Source organism: Onychostoma macrolepis, chromosome 13 (assembly GCF_012432095.1).
Source record: "Onychostoma macrolepis isolate SWU-2019 chromosome 13, ASM1243209v1, whole genome shotgun sequence".
Taxonomy (NCBI): domain Eukaryota; kingdom Metazoa; phylum Chordata; class Actinopteri; order Cypriniformes; family Cyprinidae; genus Onychostoma; species Onychostoma macrolepis.
The window spans coordinates 3,620,961-3,638,490 of record NC_081167.1 but is presented as its reverse complement, the minus strand read 5'-3'; the positions used below and the strand labels follow the sequence as shown (position 1 = coordinate 3,638,490).

Genomic DNA, 17,530 nt, shown 5'->3' with positions numbered 1-17,530 from the left:
CGTAGTGGAAAACTGAAATCCCTCAAATGTAAGAAATCCTGTGGCCCTGACAACATAAAAAATGAAATGCTTAAAAACAGCTCTCCTGAACTTCAGATTGCACTACTCAAACTTTTTAATTTGATTTTGAGTTCAGGCGTTTTTCCTGAGGTCTGGAACACAGGACTCATCTCTCCTATCTTTAAAAGTGGAGACAAAACAGATCCTAATAAATACAGAGGGATGTGTGTAAAATAGTATATTTTAAATATGTGGCAAAAGTATTTTGCTCTATAATCAACTCTCGGATTTCATCTTTCTTAAAGCAGCACAATGTCATCAGCAAATCTCAAATTGGCTTCCTCCCTAAACATCGAACCATTGACCATATTCACACACACTACACACATTAATAAATGAACATGTACACCTAAAGAAAGAGGGAAAAATATTTGCATGCTTCATAGATTTTAAGAAGGCTTTTGACTCCATTTGGAATAATGGATTGTTTTATAAAATCCTTCAAAGTGGCATAGGGGTAACATATGACTTAATTAAAAACATGTATAACCAAAATAAATGTACAGTAAAAATTGGACAGCAAAGGACAAACTATTTTTCTCAACAGCGAGGAGTGAGACAGGGCTGCTGCCTCAGCCTGACTTTATTTAACATATATAATCAATGAATTGGCAGATCTAATGGACCAATCAGACAGTCCAGGACTACAATTATTCAACAGAGAAGTCAAATATTTACTGTATGCAGACGACTTGCTAATTCTATCTAAAACACCAGAAGGTCTCCAGAACAACCTTGACATTTTAAATAAATACTGCCATAATTGGAACTTAGAAGTCAACATCCAAAAAACTAAGTTTATGGTATTTCAGAAAAAAACCAGAAATCTAGAACATAAACATGTTTTTACTTTATAAACAACACCACACTTCAACATGTTTCACAATATAATTATCTTGGTCTGATTTTAACCCCCACTGGAAATATCAATTTAGCAATAAAAACATTACTTGTAAAAGTCTGCAGGGCACTGCATGCCATAAGAACAAAATTATTCAAAATAGACATCCCCATCAGAATCTGAACAAAGATTTTTGATAGTGTCATACTGCCTATTGCCCTGTATGGAAGCGAGATCTGGGGCCCAACGAGTAACTACAGCCATAAAGATTGGCACAAACACCCTTTAGAAGCTCTGCATGTAGAGTTCTGCAGAAGCATCCTTCATGTGCACAGAAACACCGTCTCCCCCTAAATATAATCATTAAAAAAGAGTTTTAAAGTTCTGGATCCACTTAAACTCTAGTTCTGAAGATTCTCTTCATTTTAAAGCACTAAAAACATGGGTGTCAGATCTGACTAACAAAGCACTCAATATCACCAACCCTGAAAAACCTGGAAGAATCAAAGAAATTATGAATGAAGAGAAGGAGATATACATACAGCATTGGCAAGAACAAACCAAAGACCAAAGTCGTCTCCAATGTTATCTGAAACTCAGAGAGTACAGTCTGGCTGACTATCTGGTCTCAGTCAGGAATATAACTCACAGACATTTACTGACGAAGTACAGACTGAGTGACCACCAAATGGCCATAGAAAGAGGACGACATAAAAAGATGTGGTTACCTAAAGAAGAGCGAATCTGTAACAAATGTAGATCTGGATCAGTTGAGACGGAGGAACACTTCCTCCTCCGCTGTGACAAATACACATCCTTAAGAGACGCACTGTACAGTCAAATACAGCAGATTACTCCTGAGTTCCAGTCACTCCATGAAAATGACAAATTAAGAATATTACTCGGTGAAGGACCTACTTCCTCTTTGGTAGCACAACATTTATAAATGCCATAAACTAAGAAGTAAAGAGTGAACACATCTGCATTAGTAGTACCATTAATGTTTATATAAATATATATGGATGTATTTTGTTTTGTTTATTTATGGATGTATATTTGTTTTGTTTTTTTCTGCTATGTACAATGCTTTGGCAATATGTATTTAAGTATGTCATGCCAATAAAACAATATGAATTTAATTGAATTGAGAGGGAGAGAGAGAGAGAGAGAGAGAGAGAGAGAGAGAGAGAGAGAGAGAGAGAGATAGAGAGAGACACTGCTGTGTGTTTGCTGCTCAATGTGTGTCTGCCTGTCACCATAGAAGAGAAAACACTCAGTCCACCCTGATCTGATGTTTCCAGCACATGTAGATTATATTAAACCATATTACTGTATTATATTACTTAGATGTACATTTTGCTTCTATGAATCTGTCTAGTCCCTTATCTTATTTTTTTTCTAGTTTATATTAGGGGTGTCCCCGAATAGTCGACGATTCGATGCTTCGATTCGAGGAGCCTGATTCGACTCCCAATCTCACAGTCGAATATTCGCGGGGTGTTATGGTCATGCCATTTTGGCTATATGGGGGTGCTCAGTGTCTGATTTCACATCGAACTACTGGTTTTCTCCCAATAAGTTAATATACAGCCTATTATGATAATGCTGTAAATAAGAATCTTAAAAGAAAGAAGCTTTAAATAAATATTAATGTGCGTGAATAAATCCAATTTCCCCTATAGATTAAAGTTTCGCTTTCTAATCCGTTTAACAAGACTCAAATTGACACAGGCAGAGTGGAAGACTTCCTTTTTTTTTCTCGATCAGGTAGGGTACAACAAGTGATTTCAAAATGTTTCAGTCAGTTTATTTATATCGTGTATATATTATTTATCTTGTGTAAGATGCATTTGGTTGTTACGCTACAGTAAAGTGCATTGTAGTACTATACGGTGATTATCTCTTCAGCGCGTGGTGCGAGCAGGACAACAATGCAGAATATTAATAACTATGACTGGCTCCCACAGCTGGAGGTCCCACCCTCTGTGATTGATAAGATCAACGAAGAGGTCCGTCACTCCTGTTCTAGTCTGTCCCACGTGCACCTAGTCCATCACAGCTCTATAAGACCATGGCACCTGTATGACGGGCTCCACTTGAATCAGGATGGAGTCAAGATTTTTGCCAAAGCTATCAAAGATGTTGCTCTTGGACGCTTACCAACAACCGGCTATAAACTTTTTTAGTGTTTAGTTGTGTTTCTGCATGTTATTGCGTGAAGAACGCATCCACAAAATGAGTCCATTCAGAGCCGCGCAGACGCGTTCATGTGCATTCGGGCCATTTTTGTGCAGATAGTCGTAATATTAACGTTAGGTTATATAAATATCGAAGCGTATTCTATGTGAGATAAATGAGTTAAATCCCATTGATTGAAAACCGGCTATCATATGCTTCATTCTACTGGTCCTCTTCAGCGCGCGCAGCTCAAAACAGAAATGCAGAACGTTATAACTCACATAACATTATAATGAGAGCACTATTGTAAAAAAGAAAAAAATGTTGTGAATTCTTAAGGGTTTCGCTGACGTTTAATGTTAACTATCTTTTAATCAAAACATAAAACATTATTTCCCCCGTTTGCGAGGCGTCCATTACACATTTTCCCTGTGCATTTATGACTGTCCAATGTCTGACTTGACTCTTGGTAATGTATTCTGCTCCGCCCCCAAATATATGATTCGACTATCAGTCGACTATCAGCATGATTCGAAAATTCCGATTCGACTATGAAAATCCTTAGTCGGGGACACTTAGTTCTATGCATGGTTTGTTAACTGGATTTTGAGATGTGAGAATTGCACTCAAAATTAAAGCCCAACCAATATATCGTTTTGCCGGTTTTATCGGCCAATATGAGCCTGTCGCAGATATATGGCCACAGATATGCCACCGATGAGAACATTTTTTTTACAGAACATATAACCACTGCCCGTTATGGCCTAATAGTTAGAGCGCCAGACTTGTAACCTGAAGGTGGCGGGTTCGTGTCTCAGGTCCAACAGGAATTGTCAGGGGGGGAGTGAATAACCAGCGCTCTCATCCACCCTCAATACCACAAGTTTGAGACTAAGGTGAAACCATTGAGCAACGTACCGAACCCCCAACTGCTCCCCGGCCGCTAGTGTGTGCGTGTGTTCAGTACTGTGTGTGCATTTGGATGGGTTAAATGCAGAGCACAAATTCCGAGTATGGGTCACCATACTTGGTCACACTCAGTGATGGGAATAATGGCGTTATAAATAAACAGCGTTACTAACGGTGTTATTTTTTTCATTAACGAGTAATCAAACAATTTACTGTTTCCCCCGTTACAACGCCGTTACCGTTACTGACAATAAAATGTGGCATTACTATATTATATTATTAGAATTTAATTTTTCAGTTCATCTGAATGGATGCGCAGTGTAGATGTATTTGACGTACCATAAACTCTAGTGTGAAGGCGTACAACTCGCTTTCTCTCACATACACGCACGCAAAGAAAGATACAGAGCAAGAGAGTCTTTCATAACATGCAGAATTGACATGCTACATGTAAATGATATTCTTTGTTGTATTTTCCTGTCAAAATAACAGAGTTCCTTTGGAATTCTTCAGCTTTTAAGAACGGCCGGTTTCTCTGGTAGTGGGCGGAACTAATGCGCAAACAACAATTTCATTGGCTGGCGCTCATCTATTATCGTCCCTGTTTTGATTTCAGCAAATCAATTCAAGTGAACGCAGACAACGTGATTAATATTCATGAACCCAGCAACTCATTAATCCTTAGTGCGTTTTATATTGATGACAAATATGCATTCATACTTGAGAAGTAACTAGTAACTATAACTAATTACTTTTTTAAAGTAACGTGCCCAACACTGGTCACCCTTCACTTCACTCACTTCACTTTATAACGCAGATAAAATGCTTGAAATGGTGTAATTACTTAGTTTGTCCAAAAGAGCGTGCTCCATTGTTTGCTACTAATGACCAGCAAGGAGGTCTCTTGTTCAGGCAGCAGCAGAAAAGCAGTCAAGCGGAGTCCTGACAACTCCGAGTCAAGAAGGGTTGCCACCTTCAGCAAGGCAAAATAAGGGACACCCATTCACAACATTTTTTTTTATTAAATCACAAATTATTTGTCCCATTTTTTATCTAAATAATTTCGCTTTTTTTTAAATTTATTTTTAAAATGCCAAATTGTATATGACACATATATGATTATTTATTATGTATGTATGTATGAATAATATAAATTAATAAATAGGGTCTAACATTAATTATAATCTATTAATTCATCTGTCTAATAATGTCTAAAAATATAACAATTATGTCTACCAAGCTCTGATAATGTATGGAATATTATATTAACAGACTATCCAAATTTTAATAAAACAATAGGCCTATACCTTTAGGAGCACTGATGTGTCTGTCACTTTAAAGGTATGGTTCACCCAAAAATTAAAATTCTGTCATAATTTACCCAGGTCATTCTAAACCTGCGTAAAGTTCTTTCTTCTGTTGAACACAAAATAATATATTTTGAAGAATGTGGGTAACTAAACAGCTTCTGGTCTTCAGTAACTTCCATAGTAGTCACAGGAGACCAGGAAATGTTTGGTTACTCACATTCTTCAAAGTATCTTTTTTTATGTTCAACAGAAGAAATAAATGATTACAGGTTTGGAACAACTTGTGGGTAAGACGACAACATTTTTGGGTGAACTATCCCTTTAAGTCAGACAGTCCACCGTGAGCAACTGAATGCTTCTCTGCAAACTGTGCGTTCGTCATTAGTTACTGGACAGACCCATTGATAACTTTCCCATTCAGCCCTACATCTGGAGAGCCAGGTTTAGCGCATGCTGCACTCGTGAGAAAGGGCCGAAGCTGTGCGCGTTCTGGAGACTCCGTCGCTATGGAAACAGACGCCAAAATGTAATCGCGTGCAAATGAGCTTTTCTAATACTTCTTATGAAAGTGATTTCATTATAATTGCTATTAGTATTATAAACAGTGCAAAATACTTATTTGTTGGTTCAACTATGTGTTGGCCTTTGTAAAATATGGGAAAAATCGCATCCCGTATTGACTTGATACAGGACGCATCATTTTACCTTTAAATACGGGACGGGTGGCAACCCTAGAGCCAAGCGTGGTCTTAAGGGTAAGGTGCTAGGTAGTTTGTGAAATACATAACTTACAGTAAAGTTAATAAATAATGACCCCACGAGTTTCCCTTTTCAATATAAGTCCAACATAATGTTAACTCACCGCAGTCAAGCCAGCCGCCACCTGGATTTTGCTGCACATCTGTTTGTGGAATTAAGGTGTTATGATACATAAAGCTTCCAAAAAAGCGTCTTTATCAGCTTTTTGGCCACGCCACACATTCATACCATAATTCCATAAATAGACGAACATTCAAATCCAGGCGGCACCTGGCTTGACCAAGTGTTTCGCAGATGACAGCTCACTTGACCCCATCCCTTAATTGTCATATCACATAGGTCACATCACATTTCCTAAGTTAGCATAGTTTTTCAGTACAGACAGTAACGTAGCAGAAATCAAAATTTAGCATCTTTCTGCAGTCCAGTAGATGGCAGTTCGGTGGTGGCTTGAGTCTGTTGAATGGCTCAAAGGTAAATGAACAATGTCTCCGCCTTTTATTCTCACAATGAGCTTATCATACTCGTTTGCTACTTATTACTATTACTAGGGCCCTATGATTTCCACGAAGCAGAAGATGTAATTGCAGAATCCAGTCATAAAAACAGAAATTACTGTATAACACAGAATGTCATATTTTTGATGAATAAATAAAAAACAGGTCAGTACATTTAAATCAAATTGCCATACAGACTAATATCTGTGAACATTAAACTGCAAAAAGACTTAAATACGAATCACCATGTTCTGCATGTTCATTTGATTACCAGAAAATGCACAACACCGAATCTGTGAAAAACCAAAAAAAAACTAGGGCTGCAACAACGAATCGATTAAATCGATAAAAATCGATTACTAAAAGCGTTGGCAACGAATTTCATAATCGATTCGTTGTGTCGCGCGACGCGGAGACGTTTGATTATTAAAAAAAAAAAAAAAACTTTAGTTGAGCGCGGAGCGGAGTGAACACACTCGGTCTCTCTCGCGCACGGATGGTAGCAGAGTTTGGCGCCTCATAAATAAAAAAAAAAAGTTAAAAAAAAGTTAATAAAAAACAAAAAAAAAAACGAGCGGAGGTAGAGGAAAGATACATGGCGGAGGCAGAGAAATCCGTGCGACCCAAGTCATCCAAGGTGTGGGAGCAGGGGCGGCGTTTGCGTATGGCAGTTGCCATACTCTAGCCCAGTCAGGTGCTGTGAAAAATTATCCAAACTTGAGTCGCTTATAATTCGTTTTTATTATTTTAAATCAGAGAGTTTTAAAAATAGTAAACCAATGATAAGCATTAAAATAACTTGTCAGTAAAACGCCATTGGATCATCGAGCTCTCAGCGAGACCTCGTAACTTCACCCCGCCTCCGTTCAGATTGACGCGCCGCGCACAGCCTGGAGAAGATGAGATCTCTGCTTTTTCGCAATGCAAGGGTGAATAAATAATTGGTGTTTGAATAGTACAGCGTTTTCTTTACTCAAACACTATGTCAGTAAAGGATAATGTTTTTGTGTGTTTGAAGAGTGGAGAAGAATTAGTTATTTGCTGTCTATATACGTTTTAAATATCCTGTGCATTATGTGCATAAGCGCTTAATTTGAGATTTTGGCCAAGTGTATTAAACAACAAGAAAAAACTAAGCGCCCATATAGCTACAATCAAAGTTATATAACCTGTAAAAGTTGATGAAAGCATAATGCACTTGCTGCTTCAGATAACAGTTACAGCCGTTCTAATGACAAACAAAACACTCCATCTCCGTCATTCTCTGGTCAAAAACATTATTAACTCCATTGAGCTTGATTTTCATATAATGTTAAGTGCAAGTGTCTGATACAATACCAACGCTAACGACGCAGTGTTGTTAAATTATTTAATTTTTTGCACAAAGAATATCGGCCGATATATCGATATTACACTTTATTTTTTACTCCCTAATATTCAGCCCCCAAAAACCCATATCGGTCGGGCTCTACTCAAAAGTGGAGGCAGATGAACATGAGCTTGAAGGGACCTACACACATCAATACAGAGCAATGGGCGAAAATTATAAAGTAGTTTTAATATTATAATATCAGTCACCGTCAGTGGATCCCTAATATATCTGCACATAGACAGATCCGCTGATGGACACGGCTTTTAAACACTCCCATGTGCTTCTGTGTGAGTGCTTGGTGAAGAGCGTGAATGATCACTGTAGCCAATCACAGTCATATCTGTTGAGTGCGTGAACACAATGACCAATCAGCACTGTTTAAGGATCTGCTCAACAGCGCTCAAATGTTAGCGGGAAATTGACATTTTTTAAATTTCATTACCGAATGGTATCACGGTCAGTGCTTTTGACAACACTATTTCAGAATATAACTCATTGACACTGTGACCTTTCTAAGATCTATGATCCATCCAGCAATGTTTAAATCAACATTAAACTGAGATATTAATTTCTCTATTAACAAATGTGGTTTAATGGTGTTAAAAACAGAAGAGAAGGCTATAAATAACAATCTGGCACATGTTTTAGGTTTTTCTAAATGTTTAGTAATACTAATACTATCATCTTTGGGTGCCTGGATTCCAACTGATTATACAAATTTCATAAATCTCTTTGCTTTATTTTTACTGGACTAAAAACCGTATGCATGTAATAACTTAAAACACTGTCTAACACTTGATGGCTGCTCTGTTAATTATTCATAATCAGCTAGGAACCGCCAGATTTCTTGTTTCACCTATTTGTACAGTAAATCACACAACAGCTCTTTCATGTTTTAGATGTGTTTTCATAGTATTCAAGGTTAACACTTACACCTACTGATTGGCAGCGTTATCGCCTACTGTGATGTCAAGTGCTCATTCTAAGCTTAATTTGTAAACACATTCCTGGATTTATTCTGCACCGCTCTGTCCGTTCTCCGATAAACCCTCTGATGATTTCCTGGTTTTATGAAGTCCTTCTCTCAGAAATACGCAATGGGTTCAGATTGGTTAGCTGGCCCAGTGTGTTGTGATTCGTTAAACCGCCAAGTGCATATGCAGAAACGTCATGCCCCACACCTCATTGGTATGTGCTCCGGTGTTTTATTTTAAACAATGGTGTTGTCAGTATTGCTTATCAATTTTAGCCCGATTGAGACCCAGAGGGTGGGTTGCACCAATAAGGATTAATCTTAAATCTAGATTAAATCAAGGTTTATCTAATAATTCTGTTGCACCAAACTTTAAACCTTGTTTAAAAATAAGCAGGTTTACATTTAAACCATCATTTTGATCCTGGATTTAGTTTATATTAAAATAGATTAACTTTAATCCTGTTGCTCCATAACTTTAAACTCAGATTTAAATCTCAGTTAGGGCTTAACTTTAAATTTACAGGTGAGGAGGTTTAAATAAAATAAATAAAATAGTGCACTTACAATTACAATATGTGGCTGACTGAACAAAGACAGAAACAGCGGGTGTGTCGTCAGGTCTCAGAGAGGTGTTTATTATAAATAAAAATTTAAATTAAAGTGCGTTGAGCCGGCAGATTGTGAGGGTTGTTGCAGATAGTAAACTTGCGTCTGCTGTCGAGTCCGGGATGTGAATCCTTCACTTATCTCGGTGCATCTAACTTATCTCGAAGACAGGCTCACGGCTGCGCCTCTAGTTTCTCACGGCCGCTCCACACGCGTGCTGGACGGCGATCAAATGGACAGTGTGGCACTGTCACGAGAGGAGGTAGTCACTCCGTGAATCATGCCAGTTATTTTCTCTTATCTCGGTTGTTTTGTCATAAGCTATACTCCATTACTTGATATTATAAATACATTTCCAAGATTATGAAATCTGTATGCACTGCCTCAAAGTTTTCATTGCTTGCTTGATCAGCCGTTTGATTAACGGTCTCTACGTAGCGGTTTATAAAGATGGCAGACCTTTTACAAGTTTATTTCCTTTATTGACAAAAGCAATTTATGTAATAGACAGAGGATAAGGAATATTAACATTGCTGATGTTTAATTACATGACGAATACATCATCGCAGAGAAAATTAATCATAGATGGAGGTTTTAATTGTAGGTTAGAATTCTAATTCCCGATTTGTTACTCTAAATTTAAAATAAAGTGGTGCAACACAGCTCGATTTAAAATAAAACCCAGATTAACAAATCCTTGATTAGCTCTAAATTTTGCTTAATTTAATCCTTGTTGGTGCAATCAACCCAGAGAATATTAGTGAAGAGAATCGTGCAAAACCTGTGCAAGCGCAGCTCTTACAGGACGTTTAAGAATGCTGTGTTTCTTTGTTTGTTGTTGTCTATACTTTTAGATAAGCTGTTATTTGTAAATACTACTGCTTATGTTAGCTTCTAATATCAGCTTCTATAATCAGGATTAAGAACCGCTGCTGTATAACATTGATTTTGAAACTTGTAAATCCATTAGTATCGTTAGAAGACAGAATCGTGATTCATACATGAATAGATTTTTTCGAGCACCCCTAGTTTTGATGGCAGGCAACAACTCTTCCTCTTCTCTAAAGCAGTGCAACATGGCCTCGCCCCCTTTGTTGCATGTTCCCGGGGACGGGGTTTATGTAAATTTATGGGTTTGTGATGTCACCAACCCGGGAAGTAGCTCATTGTAGTTCTTACGAGCTGTTTTTGTAGGCATCAAGGCAATAAAAGGCAATAATATTGCATTGAAGTTTCAGTGTCGTAACTTTGCAGATATTGTTTATGCTCAAACAGCAACATTACACACCAACTAAAGTTAAAAAAGTAAAATCACTTTTAAAATCATTAAAAATGAATGATTTAATGCATTAGCACTGCTGTAGTTTATAACATCTTCCAAAAGCAAAATGTTACTTCTTCACTGACAAGAAAGCTAATTCCTAGTCAAATTAGAACATTTTAGTTGTATCATCAATATATACATTTTCTACAGATACTGTATGTCCAGGCTTGCAGTCTATCATTAAAATCAGAGTTACAGTAAGCCTGGGGTGTTACACAATAAATGTGAAAAGAAGTTTGTCAACTTGAAAACAGTGTATAAATTTTCAGAACTGTACACAACACAATATGCATACAAATATTGATAGTATTATCCAACACTGTAATGTCTTACCACAGACTGGTCCGTTGGTTGATGATCTGCCACCGAAAGTTCAGTCTCTATTTTCAACAAAGTAAAAAATAGGAGATAACATTAGGCAAATCCTGTACTGCAGTCAACATTGTTTTTTGGTAATTTACAGGAGTAACAACCGCATTCTACAACTGGATTAACTTCCAAAAAATTCAGGTAGTCACACCAGCATTTACAAAAATTCTATGCAGTGTGCACAGAACTGAACTGAACAACCAGTTGCTAATAACGTATCAGAGTAGTGTCTCTCTTTTGTTTTTGTGGTGCAAGAAATCATAAGGAACAAGGTATGTCTTAACTTTGAAAAAAAGAACAAGAACAAACTTAAATCCAAATGCTTTATCTTGAAAATAAGCCCAATAACAAAATATCATGAGCTTCCTACTTTTTTTAACTCCATAAACTGGATCACTTTTTAAGCCAATCCCAAACAAGAAGCCTTAAAAATGCCAAACTTCGACTGTCGACAGTGGTTTGGTTGGTGTATTTTTTTTATTTTAGTTTATTTGTTTTTTGTTCAAAAATACTGGATACCAAACATGTAATATGGCAGAACATTGCTATGGTTACCATGGTGTCAATGATAGCTTTTTCGAGAGTGAGTTCTGTTCAGTACACACAAAATAATTTGAATTTAGGAGATTCACTCCCGTATTTAAATGCGGTTGTTACTCCTGAAAGTTTAGAGTGTGTACATGCCCTGAATGATGTAACAACAGTGAAGTCAAACAGTCTTTGTGGCCTATAAATCTTACAAATTTCAGAGTAGGGGTGTGCAAAAATGAAAACAGTGATCTCTTAATATTTACTGGGATTTTGTTAAAACTGGTAATTAGACGATATTTATGCAACATTCTTTTATTTAAAACAAATTTAATTAGAACAGTAAGATTCTACATTGCTGTTAAACATCTTTGCACTGCAGAGGTGGCACAGAAAGCAACGGTATAAAACATTTACACTGCACATACAATTGCAGAAAAAAAATGAAACAAAATTCACTAGAAGGTGGCAGCAGGTAAAACTGGAGTCATTGGCTGTATCCGAAATCGCCCCCTATACCCTCATTCACTATTCCCTACATTAGTCCACTCATACAGTTCACTTGAAGGAGTGAACGAAAACGAGTGAGTGAATTCGGACACTCGGTGCACCGGAAGGACTGCCGCTTTTGCATAGTTTGCTTGCTGATTAATAATCGTTTGAAACAGGCAGCTGCAGTAGTAAGATTGAAGGAATCTTGAACTCTGTCATGTAAATTATGTATAAACCCTAATAGTCAAGTTACAATTAATTTGTACCTTTGTTGTATTACGCCGTGGGCGAGCGCTTCTAAAATTAATGAATGGATGATTCAGCTGTGGGCGCCATCTTTTGGCAAGACGCGGGAATTCATTTGGCGCGCGACTCTCACAGTGCATTATGGGGATTCTCTAGCCGTTGAGTGTACATCGGTTGTACACTCGTTTTTGCGGTGCATTGTGGGATTGAATGAGTGCACTCGAGAACATCCACTATGGTTTCGAACACCACTTAAAATGGCTGTCCACTCAAATAGTGCACTATATGAGGGTATAGGGGGCGATTTCGGATACAGCCATTCATTTGTAGTGAACAGTACATTCCAGGGCCCAGTTTATGGCAGGGCTGACCCCCTCTCTGACCATAATAATGGACAAAGGTTTGTTGCAGTTTGATTGGATCTTGGTGGACTAAGATTAGCAAACTGTCCATCGCCATCAGATAGAGATGCTAGGACAACAGCCAGACACCTCTTAGAAGGCAAGAAGACAAGGATAGCACTTCTCGTTGGTTAAAATGCAGTTTCTGCTCTTCACCCACCTAGAGACTAAAACCTAAGGTTTTTGCCTGTGACTGCCATGAAAACTCTTAGGACCCTGTTGTGAACTTTTATCTTCTAAAGTTTAGGCAACTCAGAAGTGAAGACCATGGAGACTTCGGGTTGTATCTTCAGCAGGATTCTTTTATTGAGAACACAAGCTATTGGTGGCTGTAGTCATCGAAATCTCTATCTCAAGTAATTTTACATGGTATCTTAAAGGCATTTTTGGAGGAGGGACTTTTGGAGGTGGAGACAATTCAAACAAAGCATGCAAATGAGGGAGGATTTGATTCGATCAAGCGAAAACCGGTTTGGCAGGTTATCTGGCTTGCTCAAAAGAGAAAAACAGACCCAATCAGCATAACACTCGATTGCATTGATAATCCAATCAGTCTAACGATTCAACGTCTGGGCCAGGGGCTCCGAAAGCCATTTGCAGAACAAAAGATTCGAGTCTCAGTGATCTGACTCATTTAACTTACAATGGAGTGAACAGGAATTGCAACTTTGCTGAGCAGATCTAAATTAAACATTTAAATAAATTTGTAATCCCACAACCCCCAGATGCAGAAGCAGTGGGTGAAACAAAGAGAGAGATCACAAAGATCTTTTTAAACCTTAAAACTGGTGCAAACTACAACACACCCTTTTTATAATTATTCAGAGAAAAAAGTATTCTCAGTAGCTATTTATTTTATTTTATTTTCCTTTATTTAACCAGGAAATCACATTGAGATATTGCTATCTCTTCTTCCAGTGAGACCTGGTCAAGACGGCAGCACGTAAAGTTTCATACAAAAAGAATCACAGAGACAGTACCACAAATTACACAATCACAATTCATAAATAAAATCAGATCATGAAAAACTATTACAAGTATCCTTTAAAACATTATACAAATGACATTTAAAAGTACTCAATGTTGGAAGTGTGTCAAAATTAATTACATTTTGCAATTCATTCCAGGCCCAAGGAACATAAGCGGAAAAAGCACATTTACTAAATTTTGACAATACCCTTGGAAGTGTTAACCGAATACAAGAACCCGATATAGTACAACGAATGTTAATATGTAACGTTAACAAATTAGAAATATAAGATGGTAATTTACCTAAGAGAGCCTTTATGATTGTAGCGTTTGGACACACACTTATTCATTATATTTAATGAATAAACCAACAAGCCCTCTCACTGTGAGGATCTATGGACCCTTCCCCCCGAAAGAGCACCCTAAAGGGCTCAGTTACCAGGGAAACCATCTGATAAGACTGTTTTATTGCTCAAAAGTATGTGAGATGTGACGTGACATGCCGTAAGAACGGACTAGGGGTGTCCCCGACTAAGGATTTTCATAGTCGAATCGGAATTTTCGAATCATGCCGATAGTCGAATCATATTTGGGGGCGGGGCAAAATATATTACCAAGAGTCAAGTCAGACATTCGACAGTCATAAATACACAGGGAAAATGTGTAACGGACGCCTCGCAGATACAAACGGGGTAAATAATGTTTTATGTTTTGAATAAAAGATAGTTAACATTAAACGTCAGCGAATCCCTTAAGAATTCACAATTTTTTTTTTTTTTTTTACAATAACTAGTGCTCTCCTTATAATTTTATGTATATGAGTTAACGTTTTGTGTTCTTAACATTCTGTGTTCTGTTTTGAGCTGCGCGCGCTGAAGATGACCAGTAGAATGAAGCATATGATAGTCGGTTTTTAATCAATGGGATTAAACTCATTTATCTCACATAGAATACGCTTCTTTATTTATATAACATAACGTTAAAATTAAGACTTATAGGCCAGTGGTTCTCAATTCCAGTCCTGGGGGCCCCCTGCTCAGCACATTTTGCATGTCCCCCTTACTTAACACACCTGACTGAGATCATCAGCTCGTTAGTTCAGTTCATGGATCTCTCTCCTAATGAGCTGATGATCTCAATCAGGTGTGTTAAATAAGGGAGACGTGCAAAATGTGCAGAGCAGGGGGCCCCCAGGACTGGAAGTGAGAACTAGAGCCCTGCGCGGGACTGTTTTCCTAAACCCGCACCCGCCCGCTGAATTTCTGACCAGGACCGCCCGCTCCCGCAACCTGCGTATTCCACTCCCGCCCGTGCCCGCCCGCAATGTTTGTGTCCACTCCCGCCCGCTCCTGCGGACTTTCTCTCAGAGCTTGTAAAAAAATGTTGGCTACACAAATACTCAAATATTTGTTCAACTTATCATCCAGAATAGCAGGATTTAAACATGATTGCGTTTAAATAAGATGAAGTAATGCTAAACCAAAGCACCACACCTGACAAAAACATTGGGTATTTTTTTTTATTGGCGTTATTAAACATTAACCATTAAAACAAAAGCACAAATAGCAGTACCTTAGTTTTTAAAAGTAGCCTACTGCTTGATACAGAAGCACCAAACGATTTACTAAACAAACAGTTTAAAGGTCATTTCACACCCAGTCCGAAATTTCCGCACGTTAAAAAATAAATACAACCTTACATTATGTCACACACTGCCTCCGAAACTTTCGTCCTTAAAAATAGGATCAGGTTCGAGTTTCTGCTTTTTCGCATCCGTAGCATGCATTTTGATAGGAAAGGATGAGGAATACGAAAAATCTGAAAAACGCACGCAAAAATTTCGGACTCAGTGTGCAATGACCATTACTGTTAACAAACAGTTTAAGTATACTAAGTAAGCCAAAGCAAAATATGAAATAACTTCAACTTAAGTAAATAAACACATAGATAGAACTTAGAAAATAGGTACAGTGGGGAAAAGAAGTATTTAGTCAGCCACCAATTGTGCAAGTTCTCCCACTTAAAAAGATGAGAGAGGCCTGTAATTTTCATCATAGGTATACCTCAACTATGAGAGACAAAATGAGAAAAAAAAAATCCAGAAAATCACATTGTAGGATTTTTAAAGAATTAATTGGTAAATTCCTCGGTAAAATAAGTATTTGGTCACCTACAAACAAGCAAGATTTCTGGCTCTCACAGACCTGTAACTTCTTTAAGAGGCTCCTCTGTCCTCCACTCGTTACCTGTATTTATGGCATCTGTTTGAACTTGTTATCAGTATAAAAGACACCTGTCCACAACCTCAAACAGTCCAACTCCAAACTCCACCATGCCCAAGACCAAAGAGCTGTCAAAGGACACCAGAAACAAAATTGTAGACCTGCACCAGGCTGGGAAGACTGAATCTGCAATAGGTAAGCAGCTTGGTGTGAAGAAATCAACTGTGGGAGCAATTATTAGAAAATGGAAGACATACAAGACCACTGATAATCTCCCTCGATCTGGGGCTCCACGCAAGATCTCACCCCGTGGGGCAAAAATCCCAGAACCACACGGGGGGACCTAGGGGGGACATTTACAGGACTTACCTGTAAATGTGTTGAAAAAGAAATGCATGACAAACTAGTTTAAGGAATCAGAACCTTTCACACCTCCGCCAGGTATGAGACATAATCCGTATTATTCTTTTATCATTATTCTTTTGTTTTTATTCAGCCATAAATCAACCTTTATACTGGCAATGAAACGTTTACCAAATCACATCGCTTCAATCCCAGTATACATTTACCCAACTATTATCAAAAGTATTTCTAAATAAATACAATAAAACATTTCTTGTGATCGTACGTGAAGTATTATTACAAAATGCATTATGAAGAAGAATTGGACCTGTTCTGCAGCTGCATTAGAGCTAATATTAGCATCATGCTTCATAAGACAATTTATGAGATTAATAGTACACTTTTCCTCAAAACTCACGACCATCAAGACAATCACTGACACCCTTCACAAGGAGAATAAGCCACAAACATTCATTGCCAAAGAAGCTGGCTGTTCATAGAGTGCTGTATCCAAGCATGTTAACAGAAAGTTGAGTGGAAGGAAAAAGTGTGGAAGAAAAAGATGCACAACCAACCGAGAAAACCGCAGCCTTATGAGGATTGTCAAGCAAAATAGATTCAAGAATTTGGGTGAACTTCACAAGGAATGGACTGAGGCTGGGGTCAAGGCATCAAGAGCCACCACACACAGACGTGTCAAGGAATTTGGCTACAGTTGTCGTATTCCTCTTGTTAAGCCACTCCTGAACCACAGACAACGTCAGAGGCATCTTACCTGGACTAAGGAGAAGAACTACTGGACTGTTGCCCAGTGGTCCAAAGTTCTCTTTTCAGATGAGAGCAAGTTTTGTATTTCATTTGGAAACCAAGGTCCTAGAGTCTGGAGGAAGGGTGGAGAAGCTCATAGCCCAAGTTGCTTGAAGTCCACCTCAGCAGTGCCACAAACCGATCACCTCCATGCCACGCCGAATTGAGGCAGTAATTAAAGCAAAAGGAGCCCCTACCAAGTATTGAGTACATATACAGTAAATGAACATACTTTCCAGAAGGCCAACAATTCACAAAAAAATGTTTTGTTTTTTTATTGGTCTTATGAAGTATTCTAATTTGTTGAGATAGTAAATTGGTG

General features: G+C 38.0%; 1 protein-coding gene across 4 annotated transcripts in view; it reads right to left on the bottom strand.

The window, feature by feature from the left end:
* The window catches only part of LOC131551753 (exportin-5), a 152,718-nt gene that overhangs the window by 62,470 nt on the left and 72,718 nt on the right, over window positions 1-17,530 (bottom strand). For all 4 annotated transcript variants that reach the window (XM_058794855.1, XM_058794853.1, XM_058794852.1 and 1 more), the window contains one exon: window positions 11,166-11,212. In XM_058794855.1, the coding sequence (XP_058650838.1) occupies window positions 11,166-11,212 (47 nt within the window). The remainder of the gene's footprint in view (window positions 1-11,165; window positions 11,213-17,530) is intronic.